At 39.2% G+C, this 26452-nt stretch overlaps 1 protein-coding gene across 2 annotated transcripts in view; it reads left to right on the top strand.

The window, feature by feature from the left end:
- The window catches only part of FNBP1L (formin binding protein 1 like), a 245367-nt gene extending 219542 nt beyond the window's left edge, over positions 1-25825 (top strand). Inside the window, exons 12-15 of one of the 2 annotated variants that reach the window (XM_077452895.1) lie at positions 8014-8108; positions 9681-9826; positions 14834-14992; positions 22031-25825. In XM_077452895.1, coding sequence (XP_077309021.1) covers positions 8014-8108; positions 9681-9826; positions 14834-14992; positions 22031-22038 — 408 coding nt within the window. In that variant the 3' untranslated portion in view covers positions 22039-25825. Of the gene's footprint in view, positions 1-8013; positions 8109-9680; positions 9827-14833; positions 16697-22030 lie in introns of those variants that run through there. The other variant, XM_077452894.1, reaches the window with a different exon arrangement.
- The last annotated feature ends 627 nt before the right edge of the window (positions 25826-26452 follow it).

Raw genomic sequence — 26452 nt, 5'->3', positions numbered from 1 at the left:
ATAATTATATTGTCTTTCGATTTTTTTTTTTTTTTTTTTTTTTTTTTTGTATTCCTCTCAGGCACAATTAGGGTCCCACTTTGTTCTATTATTTTTTTGATATTTGCATATATCTTCTGGGATGGTGCCTCTGTAGGAGTATTTGTGTTCCATGCTCACCACACACCTACACAAAAACACCTCAATTATTTGATTTATTTTTGGTAAGTTTTTTAACTATGCTTTCCTTCCAATACTGTTAATTATGGTGTAATCATAACCCATAAAAAATGGAAACCTGTTCAATTATACAGTAGACCATTATACAGTATAATTATACAGTATGCCATTTATATCTACAAACCTTTCATCATTGCATGTTTCTGACATAAGTTAGGTAAATGATTAACCACATGCTGACCAGCCGCCGCAGAATGGCACGGCTGGGCGAAACGACGTTGTGTAACATTGCTTCACCCCGTGGCCACTAGGGCACGTGCGCCCCCTGAGCCAATGCAAGTGCCTGGCGGTCTCTATCACCGCCGGGCTCCTGCGATCGCAGCTGAGACGAGGAGGACCCGGAACTGTGCGTGTAAACAGTTTCCGGTTCTCTGAGGGGAGAAGTGACAAATCATTTGTTTGTACAGAGTATGAATGGCGATCTGTTATCTTCACTGCACAATCCCCCTAGTGTTAACTTCTTCACTGCCAGGGACATTTTTACAGTAATCAATGCATTTTTAATGTATCAAAATTGTTTGACTTGTCCGCCATAATGTTGCGGCATGATAAAAATCGCAGATCGCCACCATTATTAGTAAAAAAAAAATGCTATAAATCTATCCCCTATTTTGTAGACGCTATAACTTTTGTGCAAACCAACCAATACACGCTTATTGCGATTTTTACAAAAAATATGTAGAAGAATACATATCGGCCTAAACTGAAGAAAAAACTTGTTTTTTATATATATATTTTTGGGGGATATTTATTATAGCAAAAAGTGAAATATGTTTTTTTTTTCAAAATTGTCATTTTTTTTTGGTTTATAGTGCAAAAAATAAAAACCACAGAGGTGATCAAATACCACCAAAAGAGAGCTCTATTTGTGGGGGGAAAAAAGGACATCATTTTTGTTTGGGTGCAACGTTGCACGACTGCGCAATTGTCAGTTAAAGCGACGCAGTGCTGAATCTCAAAAAGTGCTCTGGTCAGGAAGGGGGTAGAATCTTCTGGGGTTGAAGCAGTTAAAGAGTCCATCGTGAACAAATATCATTCATTTTAGAGACTTGCATGCCCAACAAAATCAGTTTTTTTTTTTTTCTGTAACCATAAATACGTTTATCTCGTATACGGTATAGGACACAGGAACTGATTCATAGATCAATAGTTATATACTGCTACCTTCAGATAACTGGACACTAGCAAAATCTTTGCTGGGTCTGCCCTGTGGTTTATCTATTGTTTGTGTCCTTAGGTAATGGATGTTTCTCTTGGATAAGTATTACCTACTGTTTTTCATGTTATCTATTTTACCTCCTCCGACTGAATCTTCTATCAAGATGTTACTGCTTCGAACGTTGGCTCCTGCATTGGGTGCTTATCTTGGCATGTGGTGCCACAAGTGTAGTTAGCTGCATGGCATTATACATGTGCAAAGATTTGGTCCATTCCTATAGCACCCATACCCTGAAGACCCCTTTGGCATTATGCCCCTGATGGTAGACAAAGCCTGGACTCTGAATGAGACCAACGATATATAGACAAAGTAAAGCAGTATTTCCTGTAGCCACCTACATACTGGTTCCTGGCTTTACATGCCTTATTGGCTCTGCAGCATATGCTACAGACTCACGTTATAAGACATGCCGGAGTGCCTTGCACACAAGTGGTTCACGTAGCACAGGTGTGGGGGAATCTACACTTGTGTTTTTCCATAACTTTTATTGTCTCGCTATTCAGCTTTATAGGTAACATTATTGCATTTGCTTGTTTTTAAATTTTTTATTTTTCACCTGGCCACCGGAAGTTCCCCTCAGACTAGTGACATAGCACTAATAAGACTTCCAACTATGCAATTTCAGCTGCCATTTCCTAGTGTCAACACAACTGCTTGCCATCTCCTCTGCTCACCTCCTCAAAGACAGCCATTGAAACTCTGTGCCTGGGTTATTGCAAATTCCTTTCTACCAGAAACGCTAGCGTCCCTTAAGCCATAGCCATTCCATGAGTATCCCACAGGGGAAGACCCTCATTTAGCAATGGAGAATTAGAGGATTAAAGGCTCTCTGAAGCAGGGGCATATGAAACAGTGATGAGACAACTTGGTAGAGGCAGCTCAAGATTTTTCACTGCCACTATTTTGGGTAGTTACTCATTTAGCTTCTGGCAATATGTTGTCTACCATAGACTTTTTGATTGACTCCATGCCATGCTAAAATCTGAATAAACCTAGTGTGGCAAAATGCGCGAAGGCCTCACATACCCAATGATTGGCCAAACTCTGAGAGGTTATTTCCCCATATTGAGGCCTTGTATGCTATGGATGTAGAATATAACAAGAAATTGTATGTCTCTATTGTCCCAGCTATTTTTGCACTCAATTCTCACTCTTCTATTTCTCTTGTGGATACCCCATCTTTTAAAGATTCAGTGAATAGATATTTGGGGACTTTTCAAAGTGCTCATTTGCTCTGGCAGGCATTGCCCTATAGCCAACCATAGACACTTTTTCAGTTTCTTAAACTATGGAAAACTGGGCTGAAGACATTAACAGCTTTTACCCTATGCAAATCCAAGTCTTTCTTGCAAATTGCAGGTCTTGCCCTTGACCCTACCATTCTGGGTAGATGCCATGGAAAATGTGGTCTTTCAGAGCAGGATTCTTATGGCTTAAGGCTTGGGTGATTGCCCCAGTTCAGAAAATGTGCCTTTTGCGCATGCCCTTTTGATGGTGAGCATCTTTGGCAGCTACCATGGGAATGGGGTTCTTACCCTATTATGAACAATCACAATTCCCTCTTGAAGATCTTTTTCTCTCTTCAGACACCATCATATACTGCACGTCCTTCCAGTCATGGCAGGCCTTCCAACTTATAAATACACACATGCTGCATTTTATCGTATCACACAGGGAGGCAATGCACCCTGCTGTGCGGTGAAATTAATAAAGTGTCACTTTGTGCACTTTACATAAAGTTCACACAAAAGAAGCAGAACATGCTTTGCACTGCCCTCTACTGCTGTCTTACGACAGCTGAAATGGACAGCTGCCTGGACACCACACTCCCCGCACACTAAACTGGAGCAGTTTAAACCTTAATCTTTGCCCCCATCTTTGGCGGTGAGGGGTAGTCTACTGACATTTACTCTAACTTAGAAAAGAGACATCTTTGCATTTCTCTTGTTCTACCTTGAATAACTCGGTGGGCTGAATGGAAGAAAAAAAACTGAGAGATTGCTGTACTAACAAGAGCAATATTGGTGCAACTTTATTGAAGTCCTCTCCCTCTATTCCTTACTGCCATTTAGCCCTACACTCTTTTGGAAAAGAAAGTTTCACTAATCCCATTTAGGCCTTATTGTCACAAGGAATATACATTTCTTTTCCTACTGGGGAGGGGTACATGAACGTTCCAGTTCTACACAGGAACCCCTGTCCTTTTTTTTTTTTTTTGTGCTGCACATCTTAAGCCCATGATGCATTGGAAAAAATGTATACATTAGCCAGGCTCCCGCAAAGTCTTGTCATTGCCTAATATCCTGCTGCTAGATCTCCCAGGTAAGAATTTCTCCCATTTTTAGCAATCAGTATGCCTGGTTATTCTCCCCTTCTGTTCATGCATCCAGATGATATTTAAATTTCAAACAAATTTGTTTTTCCTTTTTACCTTTCTTTTGTGGTGCTATATTATTGTGCCCTTTCTTACTCCCTGAGAAATCCCAGGGTGCCTCAGAGACTTGATACCCTTGTGCTGCTCACACTACTCTTCTGTGACTAAGCCTGCATTATTCTGTCCCCCCCAACCTCTAATTGTATGGAAGTCCAGGTCTTTTCTGGTGCCTGGTCCATGTTCAATTTTTTTTTTTCTTGTTGCCATTTTTAAGTCTCCCTTTGAGGCTTTCTAGTGTATACTTGTGACAGCCAAGATGTACTGTAGTTTGTTACCCTCCATTCATTAGATCCTATTCCCCCCCCTCTATAGAGAGAGATGTGTGTGTATACAGTATATAATGGGTGCTATTGGAATACCAGTGAATCCTATTAAGGTGACGTAGATATGTATCCAAGTGACTCTCAAGATCACACCACCTCTTCCCACCAGTATCTGGCAAGTCCTTGCCACTTCATCAGTTGATAGGCAGTTTTTTGGATTACTTTTTGCTCTGACAGGTCCAACCCTGCAGGTTGCTATTGCTGTGCCAGACTGTGGCAAGCTAGATAATCCTGTCATAGATAATCCTTTTATTTTTGCAAGATTAGAACTGCTGCCCTCCGCCCTACTATTGGAGAATGTAATTAATCAAATGTCGGAATGTCCTTTCTGCATGTGTCCAGAATTTTGTGGCTTAGAGCATGGTCAGTTGACCCTTCACGAGACCTGCCACTATATTTCTAAATTTTTACTTTTTAGCAGTAAATACAACATGGTGGGTTTTACTCTATCTGATCACACATCAATGTAGTTCTTACCACATTCAGTAGTGCTATTTTATTAGACACTTAATCACACCCTGAACATTCATATCCCAGGGTGCCTTGGAGAACTTTTACTACAAGGATTCCAATAAGTTTTCTTTGAACCATATATGCAAATGCTGATGCTCGTAGTTTTCCCTTTCAGTTGATATTGCTCTTTCCCCCACCATGTACCGTCTAGAGCAGTGGTTCTCGATCCTGTCCTGAAGTACCCCCAACAGGCCATGTTTTGGGAATTACTCTTTAAAAAAAAAAAAAAAGCTATGCAAAATACCAAGCCATTGACTCTGATTTAAAGCACCTGTGCAAGATAAAGTAAAACCTGAAAACATGGCCTGTTGGGGTACTCGAGGACAGTCTTTAGAATCACTGGTCTAGAGTACCTGGATCTAAGTCTGACATTCTTATTCACCTTATGTTTCATCTAGTGTGAACTACATCCCAGAACTTGTTCCTGATCCTTAGCCTGCACCAACTTCTGTTTGGAATCGTCAAATGCCTAGCCCTTGGTACCATGCAGATCTTAGTTTTGGTCTTGTATATCCTCTTCCCAACACCTTGTCTCTTGCACTCCTTGTTAATGGCGATATGCCGCGAGTGGCGGCTCCCGTGCGCATGCGCGGGAGTGACGTCATCGCGGCTCCATCGAATGACAGTGCCGGAGCAGCGAGACCCACCAAGATGATGGAGGCTCCGTACACAAGGGGACAGCTGTGACTTCGCTTGCTCCTGTGTCAGGTAAGTGACACATAAATGGACTACTATGCGATGCATAGTAGTCCATTATGCTTTACCTTTGCAGGGAATCAAAGAGGAAGTAAACCCATCGGGGTTTACTTCCTCTTTAACGTGCAGCTAAGTGAAAAATGATTGAAGTGACGCTGCTGTCCCTTTTAAGTGTAACAATGCTCAAAACAATATATCCATACAGAGGTTAAAGCCTTCACCATTAAATGAATGTGCACTAAAAAATCTAAATTGTGAGTCTATATGCAACCATGTAGCAAAATCTTATCGTGCAAATAAAATTTCTTTCAATGTCTATAATCAGCCACTTAAAAAAAATCTCAAAACCGTGGAAATACAATTGTATTTTCTTTCTTATATCCAAATGTGCGCCACTTCGTGGGGCTTAGATTGCAGGCTTACCTGACATCAGTGGCCTAATGAGCATGTAGCAAACTATATTCTCTGAGGTGTAGTAGAGGTCTTCAACACACTAGCAGCCCTCGATCATCAGAAACCTCTCTTCAGAAAGTTGATGAGAGATACCATACAAAATAAAAATTCTCATAGTGTAGTAATTTTTATTAAATATGCCCATGGATTTCATACATATCTTCTGGCAATGCTTTCACATCTGAAATTTTTGGGCAGAGGTCATATTGTTTATCCACACAGTGACTGCTATTCACAAACTGTACTCAGTAGAGGTCTGTCTATTGTGTCCGGTTGATTCCCTAGCCAAATGCAGAGCCTCCAGAACTCTGGTTGGTACTAATGTACTTCACTGGAATGCTCCATCTGCCGTATCCTAGTGGCATGGAAGAAATCGGTCAACTCTCTAATCTGTCCTTTTATATGAGGCCACTTACCTGTTGAGGGGATGCCCTAAAAAGTCCCACAAAGTGTGGGACACCTGGACTGAAGCTTCCTCCACTAATACCGGCCCTGGTCTTTCCCATTAAGCAACTCACCACCTGCTTTAATGTCGCAAGGCCTGAAGATTGACCCTGACTGGTTAAAATGTAAAAAAAAATCTACTTTGCAGGTATCCTGCAGGTTTTAGAATGCACTATTGGTTTGAGTGCCAGTTAGGGTACTAGTGTTATGGCTGTTTTAAGCTATGTTATGTAACTGTTCCGAGCCTGGCTAGGCCCTTTAGGCTGATTTATATTTTATTCTTTTCGAAAATATCAATAAAAAAATGTAAAAAAAAATGCCCATGTTTAAAACAATGCCAATGCATTTATATGGAATGGTGCTAAAATAACACCAATGTAAACAGCCTATGGTGAAAAGAAGGGGAGCGCAACGCAGCTCCTAAGCATAGAGCCAACATGTGTTCCACAGATCCTTAAACTGGCCGGTTGGACGTGATATCACAAAGGTCTTCTGAATGCATGAAGTGCTGTGTTTTTTTTTCTGTGTCTTTGCTGCTAGTAGTTCAAGCAGCCATTAATTCTGGTGAGTCTTTACATTGATGGGTGATTTGAAGTTTATGGATCTTCATTTGATGCCCATTTAATGATGAAGGAAATATACTGAAGTTAAATATGAAAAATTACTTTTTTCTCACCATTTTGTTTTTGTTTTTTTTATTTTCCTTTTGGCTCTACATTTTTTTTTCTTAGTATACTTTTGGGTTTATGTATGTTAAACCTTGACGTTGGCTTTCTAAATACTGTATTTCCTAGTGCTGACTTTTGTTTTAGTTTCAGCACTGGCAGAGCATGTGTGGCTCTAGACATTACAGTCTAAGCCCTGGTTCCCATTGATGCAATTTGACATGTCAAATCACTTTCCAAATCGGTGGCAATTGCCGACAATGACACCGTCCAAACCAGTGCGGTGCCGCACCGATTCCCAAAAGTAATTGCTGTACTACTTCTGCTGATTTCGGGGTGCGATTTATATATATATATATAGAGAGAGAGAGATATTATTTTTTTTCCCATAGACATCTGTGCAGAAACCCGCACAGATGCCTCTGAAATCTCCCCCAAACCCGGGGCTGACATGCGGAAATGAAATTGTGAGTTCAGCTGACCTCACACAATTTCATTCCCACAGTCAGTGTGAACCAGGGCTGAATAAAGACTTTTGCACTTCTTTGGTTCATAATATGTTTGCTAGGTATAGGTCTGTTCCATGCAGAGGTGTTGGGTTAAATGCAGTGTTTACTAAATAAGGGAAGTCATCAGCTGTTCGTGTCACTTTTTGATTTTTTTTTTTTATTGTTTTGGAACAGAGGTTGGATAGTAGCATTTTAAACTGCCTCAGACATGCAAGGAAACTCCCTGGGGCTAAAAAGGAATAGCATCTCAGTCTCATTTTCATTATAGATTTAAGTTATTTGGAAATGTAGGTGCTTTTGCTTGGCTTTTTTTTTTTTTTTTTTTTTTAAACACATTTTCTCTTGCACAGTGAAAATCTAATGAGGCTAAATACCCTGAATAACATATTGTTTGGTTGTTAAATGTCCATTTTCTGACTTGATTTGAGCTGTGTTTAGGAGTAATTGGTGATTTTCTCCTATGCATTAGACAAAGGGACTGCTCTGATCATATATGTTACATGCAGATAAAAATGCAAATTCTTCTTTCTATTTGCAGGCTTGGCTATCAGAGGTGGAGGGCAAAGTATCACAAAGGAGTGAGAGGAGGCACAGCGCAGAGGCCAATCACCTTGTAGCACAAGGAAGAGAGAGGTTATTATCTGATACAAACTAGCTCTGGAACTTTACCCACTGTATAATATGTATTGCTGTGAATAATCATATAGATTATGAAAAAAATGGAAAGTCAGCAGCTACAAATATTGTAGGTGCTGACTTTTAATAAGTGGACACTTACCTATCACAGGGAGCCAGCACTGTCCTCGCCCAGACTGGTTCTTCGTTGGTCTTTGGCTCACCGGCACTGTCCTGCTCACTTTGGGAAAGCAGATGTGACTCCTTGCCGCTTCACAGCCAGCTTCCCACTACGAATGTGTAAGCCACTCTGCTCTTTGTGGGACCTGTGACATGTCCCAGAAGGTTGCAGGCAAAAAGGGTGATCCAAACAGAAGTGGGAGCAGGTACCTATCAAAACTACAACCCACTCCCTGAGAAAGTGTCCAAAAGTGGGAGAGTGGGAAATATTGTGTTTCTCTAGCTACACAGGATAAAATTCACTTTGCAACCAATTACCTTGCACAAATTGCCTTTTCAACCTAGGACAATACTTTGCAGAAGTAGCAGTGATGTCAAACTAGCCTGTGCAAGTGAGCAGATGTGTGTACATGGGGTACTATTAATACCTCTGTAATCATTAGGTGGAAGGATTTGATTGGGTTTTGTGCAGACCTAACATCTTTATTTTACCAATTTGAAAATGCATACAGTATGTAGTAGTGTATTGTGTTGTAGTCTGAATGATGGCTAACTTGCACCTTAGAGAATGCCAGTATGACTGACTTAGGTGCTGCAATGTCAAGCGCCTTTTTCCTGTTTTGTATATTCTGCCCATCAAAGGTAGGGCTTGCGTTTGTTGACAGAGACTATGACAGAGGGTGCCCAAGACAGGTCTAGCAGCTACAGTCTACCTTCAAAAAACTACAGGGCAGATACACGACCAGTCACCCTGCTCAAGGCTTGACTGCAGCTGTGATGCAGATTTATTAGAGGAAACTCCTGCACAGAGTGCATATGTTGTCATACTAGATTACTGCAGAGATCTGGATGAAATGCACAAAGGACACCAAACATGTAAGATTGTCTATAGTGCGCACCAAATTCTGTAGGATGGATGGTGACTGCAGCTGTGCAATGCTAGTGTTGGGCATAATGCCCTACAGGTCGTGTTTTGATTTCTTCTGTTTCCTTGGGGTGGAAAGTCTTAGCCATGTATATTGAATATCCTACCTTTTTCTCACTTGGGATGGCTTTTGGACATCCCACAGGTAGAGGAATATTACAGGGCTGTGTCCTTCAATGAACACATGAGTAAACAGCTGGAGATTAGCTGGAAGGTGGTGACCTTTTCCTGTTTTTTCACTGAAGTGAATATCCATTCTTATGTGTTTCTACACTGAAATAAGATTCTAGTCAACTTGCGCAAGGTATTATGAATGGCTAGCAACCAAAATCGCTTGCACTATAGGGAAAGAGTGAATCGCATTCTTGCTAATAGGAATGACATCACCAAAATAGTATTTCTGCACCAACACATGAAAGACTGACTGTTTGCAAAGGGTGCTAGTGAGTAATGCATATATCTAAACACATTCTGTGTCTCATTAGCCCAGAGGGAAGCTACACAGAAGATTCCAACCAAGAGGGTAGAATCCAGCCACAACCTCATGTGCATTCAGAGTTTGATGAATTTGATGATGATGATGACCCTCTTCCAGCCATAGGTCATTGCAAGGCACTCTATCCGTTTGATGGTATGTACATGTAATTTATCACTTCATCTGTAACATCTGTAAGTCCCCTTGTTTATCTTAACCCTCAAACACACAACCTAAAAACAATACTTAAAATTTCTAGAAGCAGAAGTTTTACTTAATATATTAATAAGATATATAATAATTTCATACATTGTTAAATCTGATTTTTTTTTTTTTTATTTAAAGAGGGATTCCACCAAAAAAAATATTAAAAGCCAGCAGCTATAAATACTACAGCTGCTGACTTTTAATAAATGGACACTCACCTGTCCCGGGTTCCAGCGATGCCGAGGCCGATCGATCGCTCGGCTCTCGGCTGCTGTAGTCACCATTCTAGGTGAGGGAATCAGGAAGTGAAGCGAATCGGCTTCACTTCCCGGTTCCCTACTGCGCATGCGCGAGCTGCACCGCGCAATAGGAAATCTCCGCGCTGTCACTGGGACCCGTGTGTGTCCCAGCAGACAGCGCGGCAGGGCAGGAAATGGCGTAGACTCCCACGGGAGTCTATGCCCGGAAGTGGGTGAAAATACCTGTCTTTGACAGGTATCTCCACCCCCCTCCCCCCTGAAATGTGTCAATTGTGACACCGGAGGGGGGGAGGGATCCGATCAGCGGAGGTTCCACTTTAGGGTGGAATCCCGCTTTAAATCTGATTCATATATTTTTTTTCTATCTAAATCTGATTTTTGATTTTTAGAAAATGTATTTAAAGACAAAATGCTTTTGGTGTAAAAGATCTAAAGGTAGTTTTCTATTTAAGATACATTAATCATTTTAGTTCAGCATGAAAAGCTAAGTTATGTAGCATGAGGCTGTATATTCTGCAATATTTACATTTTTGGTAAACTCATTCAATGATTACAAGCTCTGCAAGATGAGATGTCCTGGACTGCATTGATGCATTCACCCAATTTCACAGTAACCACGGGCCAAAAGTTCAGGAATATTCCTTTATCGCATTGTTTTGCAAATCTGTGTACACTACAAAATGTACAATTGAATCTGTTTTGATATCGCTGATTTACTGTATTTATCGGCGTATAACACGCACCCTAAGTTTAGGAGGGAAATTTAAGGAAAAAAACCTTACATTTAAATGCCCATCAATGCAGCCTTATCAGTGTCCAGCTGAAGCTTTGTCAGTGTCATATGCAGCCTTTTGTCCGTCATATGCAGCCTTTTGTCCGTCATATGCAGCCTTTTGTCCGTCATATGCAGCCTTTTGTCCGTGATAATGTTTTTAAAAATGGCGCTGCCTAAATATCCTGTGTATCTCGGCGCCGCCCGGTAGTTCTCGGCCACTTTCGCCCGTTCTGCTTTTGGCCGTTCTCTGCCGCTTTCGGCTAAAAGCCGCCCAGAGCTCAGAAAGCGCGGAGGGTCGGCGTATAACACGCACCCGCGATTTCCCCCTGATTTTAAGGGGAAAAAAGTGCGTGTTATATGCCGATAAATACGGTACTAACCTGATGGCTTATTATTCTAAATAAGAAACCTTAATTTTGTTTGCAAATATTAAAGATTCTAACTACCAGGAAGATTGAATCCTTACATTTAAAGAGCACCTGTCATTTCAGATCTATCATGGCAGTGCCGGTTAGCGGAGAGCCACTCACCTTGTCACTGCTGCATCACCTGCCAATTAAAGTGAATGGGACTGTCGTGAGTCAACAGAGGGTCAGAGGAGGAGCCACTGGGGGACAGATGACAGTTGCCCTTTAGAAATTATGATTTAAATTGAGTTGATTTAAATCAAGCCTTTTTACTAGTGATTTAAATTGACTTGATTTAAATCAAATCCACCCTGCAGTTCAGTAATACATACTGGAGCTTTTTCTACCCATTTGTGTTGAGGCCACCGTGTTACAAATGAAAAACATTCTGCCAGCTATTCTGCACTGCAGATAAAAATGGTGGTCAGGCATGACTAGAGACCGGCTGTTGTTGCCAAGCTATTTATGCTGTAAAATGGATATGGTGTTCTCATGTCACCATAATGTCTACATTAGCCTGTTTGCTCTGAATTCCATTTGGAATAAGCATTGGATTATAAAAAAATAAAGTCATGGATTTTTTACTAGATTTTTAATTTGCATCAATTACAATTTTGCTGAACCTTTGGGTTGATGGTATAAATGCTTTAGGCAACTCCGATGCTTGGTTTATTAAAGTCCAGCCCTATAAAATTAAATGCCTGCCCTTCGATCAGATCTGTCATGAGGGCAGAATACAGACTTTTGAAAGATTGATACAGCAATATAATTTACCTAACTCACACCTGTTCAGATTTCTGCAGCTTAGGCACGCTTTTAATACTCGGTTTGAAAATGCTCCCGTGGCCTTTTGTACCTCGAATCTGGAGACTCTGCTCAGAGATAAAGCTTTATCCAAGCCCTTATCCACCATATATAAAGCATTACTTCCTAACGTTGGCGCAGGACTAGAAAATCTTAAGGCACAGTGGGAGATAGATTTCCCTACACTAGACAGAAGATTGGGAAGAAATGTGGGAATACCCATTTTCGCAGCTAGTATCAGCTAGAGATAAATTTGTGCAATTTAAAATGGTACATAAGGTTTATTACACGCCTCTGTGCCTACATAGAATCTATTCATCTATCGCTGCCTCTTGTTGGAGATGTAACTCACCCTCAGCGGATTTCACTCATATTTTTTGGACTTGCCCTCAAATTGAGATTTTTTGTGTCGAGGTAACCAAATTTATTTTGACTGTCACCACTGTTCCTGTGCCATTGTCTGTAGAGGTATGCCTGCTGGAACTAGTTGAACCACTGCCTGCACGCCAGGGGGGCGATCAGAACCCTGCTGGGACTATTACTATACTATGCCCGTAAATCTATAGTGCTCAGATGGAAGGCCTCAACCGCACCTTCATTAAATTTCTGGAAGAGGTTGGTGAATGTGCATCTACCATTGTACAAAGCTACTTACCTGTCATGAGGCTGTGGCAAAAAAATTCCACAAAATCTGGGACATTTGGACGGAATCTCTGTCCACTACTGCAGATTCGACTGATAATTGGTATCACTCTATTAAGTGCCCGGAATGGCGCAGGTGGTATTCCTGATCTTATAAATGTCCCTGGGCTGCTCAGTCAATGGGGAGGAGGGGGAATTTATGCATATATAAGCGTATTGTACATTTCATCGTATGGCTAACTAACATAAGCTTGCAGGGTATGTGCAAAATTAGAGGTTTGCTTTGCATATTCTGTACAGGTGGTTGAGCGTACAGTGGTTTTGTTAGGAACATATATCATTTTATATGCATGTTCTTTTTTTTTTTTTTTTTGATAGTAGTGTAAGAGCATGGGTATGCCAATGGGCTGTTTTGTTCTGTAGTTAACTTGAAATGACAATAAAAACAATAAAAAAAAACTAAAAAAAAACCTGCCTTTCCAGCTGCCCAAGTAACTAGTAGTAGTTTGACTGCAAAGTAACTATTGGGTGTATTTTCAGAAGTAGACACATCAGTGACTGCGTCTCAGTGATGTGTCTGGGGAACACAACCTATTACGTTCCCCACTGCACTGAATGGTTCGACCCACCAACCTCTGTAGTTGTGACTTGAAGGTTGATCTGTGGGGGACATATGAGATCAACAACCCTGGAAGGTATCTGTTTTGTTAGAGACTTCATCCAGGGATTATACTTGAGCAGAGCGCTATTAGCTGGCATAGCAGGAGAGGTAAATATTCTATTCCGCTTTTTGCAAGTATGGCAAAACTTTCAGTTGGGGACAATTTCTTTAAGGTAAATTTTATATCCAGCGTGATCTTGGCAAACTGGCACCGGAGTTCAATAGTAGACGGCTCCAGATACCTGTATGCAATGTCAGTTTGGTTTCATAGTACCTTCTTAAGTGCTTATTTCTAAGCTGTAATTGGTATTTATATAAAAACGCACTCTGGGGTTCATTGCGCCTGAGAAGCACTGAAACAAAGCTGCCATTATACAGTCACCTGCAAGTGCCTTGTATTGCAGTGTCAGTTTTTGTAAGAAATATTGGACGAGGGTGAACTTTACATACTGTATACCATTAAAATCTTACCAGAGAATCTATACTGTACACTGCTTATCCTTTCCGGTTTCAAGTGTATTGCAAATATATTGAATAAAATCTTACTAAAGGAACATGGCTGAAAGCAGGTTGGTGTCAACCGCATACAATATGACCTTGTTGCTAGCATATTTTCCATGGATAATTTCCTGCTTCTACTTTCTGCTCTCCATTTGTTCACCAAGGAGAAATAATAATTCTGCTGTCCGTACAAAAAAATGGTTTTGCTAATACCCATTGTCAGCTTGAAGCCAAACAATCTCCACTCCTGCCTCCTCTTGTGGTGCGTCGCATCCCATCTGGCGTGTTTTTGGCTGTCATCACCACATCTTACAAGACCTCATGTAACCTATTCCCAAATTCATGTCGTCTTCTTCAGCATATCCCCACCCAAAAATCTAGCATGTCCACTTGCTCTGACCCACGTTGCCTCTATTAGGTCTGCAGTCTGACAGTCCTCTCAAGCATTACATATATTGAACATTATGCGTGTGGCTCCCAGGGGATGTCAGGGGCCGCATTTGAGGCCCTCTTTAACTCAAGTTGACACTGTCTTACACTCAACCTAACAGAATGCTGGAGGAGTGGATAGCTGATGTCCCCATCTTAAGACACAATATACAGTTCAATCAGTGGAACATGCTAGTTTTTTTACATTGTAATAAAAAAGCAAATACATTACCAATGTAATTCGATTTCATTAGCATTTAGTGAGAAAACCTCAGCTTGGTTGCAGTAGGGCTGGGCTGTTTTTCTTTCTTTTTTCTTTTTTTTTTTCCTGTAATGCTTTGGCAACCAATAATTTTGGTTTACCACCAGGGGGTGCTGTTGCAATTGCCATTTTATATGTTGGGATGTAAATCATTCTGCAAGCTGTTACTTTTGTCTTTTTAGTAAATTTTATGGCCTGCATTATATTCTGTGTAGGTAATAATGAAGGCACCCTGTCTATGAAAGAAGGTGAAGTTATGTACATTATTGAGGAAGATAAAGGAGACGGCTGGACAAGGGCAAGACGACAAAATGGAGAGGAGGGCTATGTCCCCACATCATACATAGATATTACTCTAGAGAAAAACAGTAAAGGTGCAGTAACTTATATCTAAACTAGATACATATATATATTGGTCATTGAAAGATGGATGAGATTTCATGCTGCGATAAACATGAAAGTATTTGTCTTTGCTGGGCTGCTGCTATTCCCTCTGTCGCCACATTGAGGCCTCCTCCTGTGTCCAAAGGATAGATCTGAACAGATGGAGGGATTCCCCCCATCCTTTGCCGTTGCCTTAAACATGACTGTTAGGATTTTAATGTTTATATTGAGATATATTTTATAAAGATGTTTTCTATTTCTCTTTTATTGTTAAAATAAGACATAGAAAGCTAGTGTTTTTTTATTTTCTTTTTTTTTTTATTATTATTATTACAAATTAAAGTTCTGTTTTTAGCATTCATCCAAGAAAACCATTACAATTTTGAAAGATGCCGTTTTTATCTTTGTATATATGTTTTTAATAGGCAAGCATTGTTTGTTTTTTCCATCTCAAACATCAGTTTATTTTCCATTTTTAATAAAGAAATCCAGTCACCGAGCCAGAATACAGAGAAATGTGCAGTTTTCAATACTATTAGATCTTTGTAAAGAATGTCTGTTATTTCTGAAATTATTTTAGCAATGTGAATTGGATGGATTCATGGGCAGAATCTGCTTTTTAGAGTCCCATCTGCCCTATGTTGGAGCTATCCTCAGTCCAAAGCTGATTGCTTTCCTCAGCTTGCTATACAGGTTTAGGTGTCCCCATTCAAGTAATATGAGGACTATTTAATGCACACTACACACCAAGGACATAGCACCTGTGGTTCTGTGTATTTGTTGCTCAATAGCTGATGCTTGCTATTAATTGGCCTGGATGCCAGCCATGCCATGGAAGCATGAAGATTAAAAAAAGTTAAAATATGTGTAAATTAAGTGTTTTTCTCTGCCAGACTATTTTTAATTCTAGCCAGCCATTCTTGCAATATGCACTTTTTAGGTGTCAAATTGGGAGGCGGAGAAGTGGCCTTTAGTTTCTGGTCAACCGGGAAGTGAAATTGCTTAATTAGGATCTCCATTTGTCACCTGTCTGTGTAGTGCTTCAGATGTCTATAAATCACAAGACTGGTTGTTTGGAATTGAGGAAAAAAAAAGTATCTGTGTATGTATGTGTGTGTGTGTATATATATATATATATATATATATATATATATATATATATATATATATATATATATATATATATATATATATATATTACAATACAATACACCCACAGTAGCCATGAGGGGGGGCCACTGTTTTATTACTGCAGTGTAAACAATGCCCAGGAGCAAAAGACACTGACGGAGGGGATTTGTTGTATTTGAGCTGGCTGAAAAACAGATAATTTCTGCTTACTTTTTCCTAAAATCTATAATTTATGACCTAATTTCATTTTTGTTTTACAATTCTGTGAGATTTACAAAGTCAATGTGAATTGCTAATTCTCAAACTATTCTGCTCACAGAAAGGAGGTGGGTATTTCTTACACTAATCATAGGGCAAGGTTCTGGATTAGGGCTCAAACCTTGTGAAGGTCGCTGTGTACCATGTTCACAAATGAGCAGTTTTGTAATGTGATCTGCTGTTGATGTGAAACTTTTATTTTGCAGCATGGCATTTCTGTTTGAATCCCTTCCTTTAAAGCTAATTGTTTTAAATTAACAAAGCCACTTTTAATTCATATTTAATAAACCAAATTTCCTTCCGAACATTTTGGATGTCCTGTCTGGCCTTGTTGTTTTTCCCCTAGGTGTTGCTACATGGTTTGGTGGTATTCTGTTTAAAAAAAAAAAAATGAAACTAAACATGCATAGTAGTATTTAATAATACATTAGAAAGGAATATGCATCATGCATAGAACAGAAAATCTGTTTAAACTGAATTTATAGTCTATTTTTAGGCATGCATATGAATGAATCAACTCAACATAACTAATCCTGCAATTCAGAAAATTTGAGTTTGTGTTTTAGGCTCCAGTCATAATTTCTCATTATATATGGCAGATCTACATTCTAGTTAAGCGTGTTGTATAGTGATTGGCTTTACTGATATTCTGTCTCAGTACAGATTTATCTGCTCAGACTAATTTAAAACTACTGTGTGGCAAATTAAATTTATATTGGTAGATTAACAGATGCTGGGAACCCTTCCTTATACACAAATAGCCACTAGAGGGAGGTTCTAAAATTGTGTGTATAAAATGCATGCAAAATGAGAATCTCATAAGTATTACATCTAGTTCATTTATGGCAGGATTTGCTCAGATTTTGCCCATACTGACAATGCACTATAATTTCCCTTTAATTATCTGTTCTGTTGCTGAAGTAGTAGTAATGATATAGTCTGCCTGCAGTGTCCTTCAGTAGAATCTCTGAAAACAAAGTCGCCTGTAAGTACCAAAATACGATCCATGGAAATAAGAGATGGATATGTTTCCAGTACATTCATGTAAAAAATGAAATGCACCCCATGGAAATTCTTTTTTTTTAGCACATTTGAACGGACCAACATTAGATTGTTATTCTAAAGCCTAGTACACACCATTTTTTTTTCTTTTGGGTTGAGTAAAAAAAAAAAAGAAAATGTATCCGGTCATTGGCTGAGAACGCTGATCGCGAGGCCACTTCTGTCAAACCCGGCTGCGACACGGGCTGAATGTCTGTGAGTTTTTATTGAACCGGCCAATGTCGCCTGGCGTTTAGCGCGTGTGTACTACACTTAACTGCCTAAAAAGTAGAGGTGATATATTTGTGTAAGCACACAAGAAAAACCGGCCTTTTCAATCATTGAACAAAAATAGCAAGAGATGAGGTGTAGATGTACTGTTGAAGCCTTGTCATCAAAAGCTGGTATTGCCCCCCTGTAGCAGTAACATTTTCTTACATAACTGTCCAGCAGTGTCTGACCTCAAAATGCAAATTTGAAGTTGCAAAATTTTTTGTGGGTTTCTTTGTATGAACTGCTTTTTATTTTTTTTTAAACCCTCCTACAAAATGTCAATGTTCGTTAAATCAAAGCTTTGACTAATCAGTACATAGCACTCAATTCCCTCCATTTCTTTTTATTTTTTTAACCATTCTTTGGTGATTTGCTGGGGTTTTTTTCTTCATACTTTTCTGGTTTCATCTTCAACTTTTGGACAGAAGACCTAACATTGTCATTAGGCACATTTGATGTGATGCAGAATGTTTCGTTGACTTGATGACTGCGAACAGTGCAGGCCCCGAAACAGCAAATCAACCCCAAAGCATAACATTTTAACCACTATGCTTCAGTTTTGACGGTCTTCTCTTGAAATACCATCTTCATTTTCCAACAAACATGTCTTGGCCACAATACTCTAGCTTCAAATGATCCATCTCCAGCACATTGTTCCAGAAGGCCTAGTCTTTGCCTGTATGTTCAATGGCAAACTGTAATATTGCTCTAATGTTTTTGACCAGAGGCTTTTTCTTAACACACCTTTCATGGCAGTTGATATGCTAAATCACTCTGACTGTAGATGCCTGTACTTTGACACCAACTATTAAGTTAACTGAACCCCCTGTGATGAAATTTTGAGGTACTTTAAATGAAATGGTCACCTCTTGGGCTAAATTTGCTGGGCCAGCCAGTCTTTGATAAATTAGCAGTTGATTGAAATCTATGCTACATTTTTCCTACCAGTGGAATGATTTTAAATCCATTTGCTAATCTTTTAAAATTCCTTTGCCAGATTCATCCACTCTTTCTGTGGACCTTAGAGAGAACTATTGATTCTGGCATAAGAGAACAGACCCTAGATTAGAGCTGCCACGACGAGTCGACGTAATCGATTACGTCGACTACAAAAATACGTCGACGTGCGTGCTGGGCGTCGATGCGGCACAGTGGTTAGTATCTACCGATGTCCTCCGTGCTGCCGTCCCCCTCTCTTCTCCCCCTCCGTGCCGCCGTCCCTAGGGGTGCAACGGATCGTCACCGATCCGTGATCCCAAGGGGTCACCCCGCTTGGATCGGCACATGCCGAGCTCCATGGAGCTTTCGCGCTCCGCTGTCTCGGCCTTAGGAGAGGCCGCGGCTTCGGTCTAGCTCTGAAGCGGCGTCCATCTTTCTACACCCAGGCATTTACAATGTGATCGCTCCAATGACATGACGCCGGTTTCTCTCTCCCCTCTGATCTGTGCAGTGGAGGGGAGAGGTCGGATGGAAGCAGCCATCCCTCCATACCCTGCCATTACTCTGCCAGCCCAATACTCTGCAATGCAATACTTTGCCAGCCCAATACTCTGCAATGCAATACTTTGCCAGCCCAATACTCTGCAGTGCAATACTCTGCCAGCCCAGTACTCTGCAATTCAATACTCTGCAATGCCAGCCCAATACTCTGCAATGCCAGCCCATACTCTGCAATACACTACAATACTCTGCCAGCCTCTGCAATACAATACTCTCAAGGTTATCCAAAGGATTAATTAGCTAATCAAAAAAAAAAACCACTAGATTCATTAAAAAATAAATAAATAAATAATCGATAGATTAGTCGACAGACAAATTAATCTTTAGTTGCAGCTCTACCCTAGATATGAGGTTTTTCTCCCTGCATATTCCCTAAGGCTGCATCCGCACCTGAATGTTTGTTTTCAGCTCATAAACGCTTGTAAAATGCCTGAAAACCGCCCAACAAGCAAAATCCTATTCATTTCAATGGCACCTGTTCACATCTAAGCGTTTTGTCACCTGAAGCAAAACACCTGAAAAATGTCCTAGGCTCAAATAAAGAACACGAGCTTCTTTGGGGGGCAGATTACAGGAGTTTTTCTGCCATTTTACATTGGTGACCTGAACAAAATCGCGGTAAAAGCCATGGTAAAATCGCAGGAAAAAACACAGGACTTTTAAACGCTCATGTGTGAATGCAGCCTAAGGGCTCATTTACACCACAAGTCTCTGCATTCACAGTGCCTTTCTGCATGTGGATTTGCATGCATTTTCAGTGCGTCTATAGCATGTTTTTTACAGGGGGAAAAAATGTAAAAAAATTTCAATGAATTTACTAAGTTCCGTTTACAGGCTTTTGCACGTGTTGGCGATCACCTGTACACATTTGCGTACGTTCATACTTATTATTGGTGCATTCCAGTATGAAAAATGCAGCATGCTGTACTTTTAACATGCATGCAGTAGTGTGAACTAGGCTCATTAGAATACATTATTTCTTGCATATGCATTTGTACTGCATTTTTGCTGCGTTTTAAAACGCACCTGAAAGCATGTGCTGTATATGAGCACAATTCTAGTTTCATGGATTTGAAAGGGTGGAAAATGTTAAGGTGTACTTTTCCCCATATGACAAATCTGCATTTTCATTTTAGATCATGAAAATGTAGATTTGATGTGTAATTTGTTCAAGGCTAATACCTTCTATTTGTTGCACTAAACCCTAGCTCTAAAGTCTGCCTGTTCAGATATGTTGAAAAATGCAACTATTTCAGCAGGGTGTATATGCTTTTTTACATGAATGTGTGTGTAAAAAAAAAAAAAAAAAAAAAAAAATGTATATATATTTTATATAGAAATTGTCAGTTGTACGTTCCAATATAAAGGGCCCAAGATTTCCCAACATCCCAGGCGCACTATTATACAGATCTTGGGCCTGCCTCTGTTAACACCTGACAGTTGGCCATTAACTATCGTAGGTTTCACTCACCAGTTGAATTGTTTGTGTGTGTGAGCCTGAGCTATTCATCAAAGGCATTGGTGGTCAAGAGATACATAAAGGCGTGCTGCAAGTATGAATCTTCTAGTGCAATCTGTGAGATGTGCATGCAGACATTGCCTTTTTAGATCTCCTGCCTACTAGTGTTGAAGGGACTGCAGCAGCAGTTTTAGTTCTTAAAATCTCCTGTGCTATATATTTTTTTCATATTTGTAAATATTAACCGATCTGCCAGTATGTGAGCATTGTGTATAAAAGGGTCTAAAAAAAAACAGCAGAAAGTCAGGTTGCTAGGGTTTAGTTGGATAAGTGGCACAGAATGTGCATTTAGACAATTCTATTTGAGGCCACTTTGTTAAGTTTAGGGACTCTCTCGATAAAGTCAACATTTCTTATAGAAGAATTCTAGGCATTTGTATGTTCTACATAGTTATGTTGGTCCAGCTTAGACCAATGTAATTATGTTTGACATACCTGCCCGATGCCACTGGAAGCTACACATCTCAACTTGCTCCTAGGTCCCACGCCGAGTGGCTGCTCTCTTACATTCAGAACACAAGGAGTTGGGCACTGGGCACGGGCACCATTCAGAGAATTCTTTGCATTTGAACACCCTTGTTTTACAAACTATAAAATGCATGTTCAGTTTCAGTAGAAAAGTGATATACCGCACCCCGTAGATGGCGCACTTCTCCTTTCCATTTGTTACAGATATCAACCTTTACTATCATGGCAAAGGTTATTGCACTGGTGATCCATACACTGCTTAATGGAGATCTGTGACCAAAATATAGTTTCAATATGTTTGAGCATTTATGAAACAAATTAGTTATCACTTTAGGGACGAGCTTTCTCGCTTTTATAAATGTTATGTTTTCCAGACTGAAATGATCTGCAGCTAAGGTATATTGTACTACTATTCAGAACTTTTGCTGCTGCAGTTCTGATCCTTGTTAGAGGACCCTTTCTTATTAAACATAGACTTCTGGGTAAGCGCCTGCTTTCTGAGTTCCATGTCTCCCGAGTCCCATATAAATAGCAGGCTTCAGGAGCAGGGAATTAGTCACAAACAACCCGAGCCTTTTAATGTTCTTACTAGTGGAAAACCCTTTAATGGTCAACAAATACCCATAATTTTTATTTAGGTGTGTTTATTTTTTATACACAATTACAAGTTGTAACATATTGAAACAGACTATTTTGAAAGGTCTCCATGAAATAAAATTTGAAATATTTTTTGATTCATATTTCAAAAAAAAGGCAAAGACGCAATAATAACATACAGTCTCCCCAGTAAGTACCCTGATAATTGTCCTCTTCTCTGTTTTTTCCTGTCGGACTGCAGGTTCCTGAAGCGGGTGTCTGTGAACCTGGGCGAGATGTGGAAGGCGTTTACATGCAGCTTCTTTTAAGGGGAGGGGATTAGGTCGGGGGACACATGTGAGAACAGCAACACGCATGTACGCATGATACATACATACATTGTTCACTAACTTACAGACACCCTGATTTTATATTTTTTGGGATCGTGGTGCATTTTCCGCTTCTGTCAGAAACTGCATCAGGTATCTACCCTTCATCATTTCATCTTTTTATTGTTAAAATATTTAACTGGAAAACAAACTAGTGAATGTTTTGCTGCACTTTTGCCTCTATTTAAATTGGAATCCAGCAATCTTTGTTCTAAGCTCATCACTGTGGGACTATATTCTATATTACATTAAAAATCCTGCTTCTCCTTTCATGAAACCAAAAAATCTATTCAAATCTTTCCAATAAACTTCAGATTGCCATCTGAGGTTTTTAATTAACCACTGTGGTTCAAAATTCCAATGTTTACATAGTCCGAATTGGTCAGCAGTAATTTGCAGAATCTTAATTTAAGCAGCACTTTAAATATTCACTAGAGTGTTTGATTCTTCATAGCTAATGAGGATGGGTGCCTTCAGGATGTTAACTTGCCAATGTTGCCTGTGCCATCTGCATTATTAATGCTAATCCTTCCCGCCTGCATGAATCATACTTCTGTCTATAACTATTCCATAGCCTGATTTTCCTTCCACAGTCTGCACTTCTAGACGCCATTCTGTCGGAACCACTTTTTTTTTTCCTTGACCACCAATCACTTAATATCTCCAAACCATTTTTTTTTTACTTTTGTTGCTATGACTTTCATTATTTCTGATAACTTATTACATTCCAGCTTTTTTTATTTTGGCAATTGATAACTTTTGTATATATGTCTTGCACATGTGCCATTCTTGGCAAAAGAACAATCTGGCTCAAGATGTGCCCCTTAAGTTCATCCACACACACACAGGTCACGGAGCAGTTGGCCAAAGACTGAAGATCTTCAGTGTTCTCTCCACAGACCCGACTCAACTATTCCTTTCCTCTCAGATGCTGCCTTAAACTGGAGTGCCTAGGAGGTCGATTGCCAGTGTATTGTTAAAAGGATTATTTTATAGTTTACTTTAAAACAGCCTAAAGCAGTGATTTATAAACCTATCCTCAGGGAATAACCTTTTTAAGACCATGTTTCTCTGTTGATTTAACCAATTCGTTTGTATCAAAGCTTTGGTTCAATCAGTTATATTAATGGGTTTCTTATGACTGGTAATTTCTGAGGATAGTGCTTGAGAAACCTTGTCTTCTCGGTGTTTTAAGGTCTAACGTGAATCTAGGCTGTGACCCTCCAAACACTGGGAAAGGTCTACTGTGCTGCAAAAGTGGCCTCTGTGCTGGTTCTCTGTGGTTGACCATTCTGGATAACGTCATGTAGAATCCAGACCATGTAACACAATCATTGTATTTTGTTGATTGCCGTTAGAACTGTAGAGTATTTGTGGGTTAGGAGGTCCACTTTATTGCATTGGTAAACCTGTTTGGAAGCAATCGTTTTATTGTATAAATCTTATGAAATGAGAGTAATAATTATGTGCACTTTTCTTTTATAAACAAGTGTATTGATCTGTTTTATAATGTACATAGAGTTGTCGAAGACAACTTGGATCACTCGTCTACCCCAACTTGTGAATTAACGTGTGTGTAAAGGAGGAAAATCACTCTACTTCATGTTTTATGGAACATATCAAACAATTTTGTGTAGTAATCAACAAATATTTCTCCTATATTTATCTTTGGTATTGAATCTTCTCTTGCATTTATGAGAATAAATAGCAACATTTCTATATAAAAAAAAAGCTGTGTAAGGTTTTTCTTGCACTGGAAACGGGTTCTCTGCTGGTGAAGGTCACCTTCTAAAAGTGCTCATAGCAACCTGTCCCCTTTAAGCTAGCTTGTGGTAGAACATGAAAAAAATCTAATTGGCTGTTATGGGAGGCTTATTTTATTTTTAAGCAATGTGCCTATCTTCATTCTCAAACAGATATGCTGTTTTGAAAGTTTCCCTTCTACCACACTAAAGCTAGCCATACACATGTGGATTAAGAAAACCAATTGATTCCCCCATGTATGCTAAACAGTGTGGCTGTAGGAAATCCACACAGCTGGCTTTTGTGAATACCCAAACAATGACTGCACATGATTGGATGCAGTCTGTTTGGCTGAGAATTTTCCACTTGGTTCAGTTGATTTTTAAATCAACTTTTGTGGTGCCAACAGCTTGAATTACAGTTGATTTAGTGGAAATTTCGATTTAGTGAAAGTGCAGTTATATGTTATGATTTTTTTTTTTTGGTGATAAAACAAACACAAACTATCTCCTGGGAATAGTGACAGAATAACCAGTTTGATCAACATTGTGACAATGACCACCTATCATGAATGACTGACTTATCTCGTCTATGCTGCTATGCAGCAGGAGGGATAGACAGACATTGTCAAAGCAAATCCTAATTGATTGCAGGAATTTTTCAGCTACGCAATGTAGAAATCGCATGTAACAATGTCTCTGACATTGTGTTTTTTTTTTTTTTTTTTTTTTTAAATAGAAATTTTTTTTTATAAATGCTGTCCCATTGCATTGAACTTCTCTAAGTGCAGACACTATCACTTTACCTGACAGTGTCTCTTTTTAAAGTATATTTTCATTTTTGCAGTCAATTTTGAGAGAACTATGTGTTCCCATTTATACAGTGTAAAGTGTATGTATACATGTATGTGTGTGTAAAATATATATATATATATATATATATATATATATATATATATATATATATATATATATATATATTCCATCTAGAATGAGATCTGCCAGCACAGGAGAGACGGGGCTGTGGCAAACATAACTCCTCCCAAACCCTCCTATGTGAACAGAAAGAGAGCCAAGTAGGATCTTTCAGTGCTGGAGAAAACTGGGTAACAGCAATTAAAAAAAATAAAGTTATACTATGTAAATGAGAAAATATGTAAAGTAGTTATCCCAATCTGGCTGCAAAATTGGAAATAAACTGTTTTGGGGATGGGAGACTCCATTCATTAGAAAATGGAGTAGTAGATGGTGATACTGTTGTTCAATTTGACCCTTTATTGAGCCATAATAAATTATTGTAGCCATGGTCACCTAAGCAATAATTGGTATTTTGGAATTCCAAAAATGCCACATCGTGACTGGCCTAAACCATTTGGCTGCCATCCTTACTCCATGCCCACAGGGGAAGTGCCATTTTATTTAAGCCTAACCACTACAAATAAGATTTTCAAACCCTGTGAAAGTGTTTATGACTTGTTAACTGCTAGGGTGAGTTATTAAAATGGATTTTCCAATATCATCCAGTGTTATATTCAACTTTTTTGGTATACACAATATTCTAACACTTTTGTTCATTTAATAGAGGCTGAAAAAAAAAGCTTACCACTGTCAGAGTATATACATTTTGGACTATTTAAAACATTTGATTAGATTTTGAATATTGTATACAGGGGTTTATTTATATGTCTTTTACTCATTGACAAAACTACAAAAGGGTAGTGTTTTTTTTTTTTTTTTTTTTCTAAAAAAAATCTAAATTGTACCACTTTACTGTCAGCATGGCCTGTAATTTGACAGGTTCTCCCAAGGCAGGGATTGATGGAAATATGTATACTTTATGTACGCTCACTGAGCTTGTGTCATTGTTGGCTCATTGTACCAGTGAAATCATTCATCAAAGTCTAAATAAACAATAAGGACTCTTCATACATGCCTGTTTTCAATTACTATTTCCACACTCTCATCGTGAGCATAGCAGAATATTATGAGTGATTGTAAAAAACATGTTTTTTTGTTTTGTTTTTTTAATCTTATACTGCAGAGAGTAAGGATTTTCTGTAATCACGAACAATCAGTTTTTAAGGTATTGTCGGTATCCTGCCTCAGTGACCATGGGGAAGCTAGTATCTCAGTTCATTGAAACCTCATTTGTATATTGGGTACTTGATTAGACTGCTGAAATATATTCCATGTTTTATATTGGCTTATGATTATGCAACAGGATGCCTAACAAGCTCATACCAGTGTGATAGCCAGCTGGCCATAACACAATATGGCCAAATGTTTCTCTGCAGATGTATAGATATTTGGAAATGGTGATCCTAGTCTCCTACTTGCAGAAACCAATATTCAATAAAACTTTATAAATATCACTGTATATGTCCATATATGGGAGACCACTTTTAAGACCGTCTTATTGATGACATTGGCTAGTATAACATGTCTTCAATGAAACAACTAGTTATCTACATTTCTAAGAGTCTAGTCACACAGGGGCAACTTTGGATCCGACTTGAATCGTTGTCAAGTCGCGCAACATGATGAAATCAATGT

The sequence above is a fragment of the Lithobates pipiens genome, unplaced genomic scaffold (assembly GCF_037356315.1).
Source record: "Lithobates pipiens isolate NorthernLeopardFrog02 unplaced genomic scaffold, aLitPip1_a1.2 Scaffold_23, whole genome shotgun sequence".
NCBI classification, from domain to species: Eukaryota; Metazoa; Chordata; class Amphibia; order Anura; family Ranidae; genus Lithobates; species Lithobates pipiens.
The sequence above is the reverse complement of the archived record's forward strand: the minus strand, read 5'-3'. Positions and strand labels throughout refer to the sequence as shown.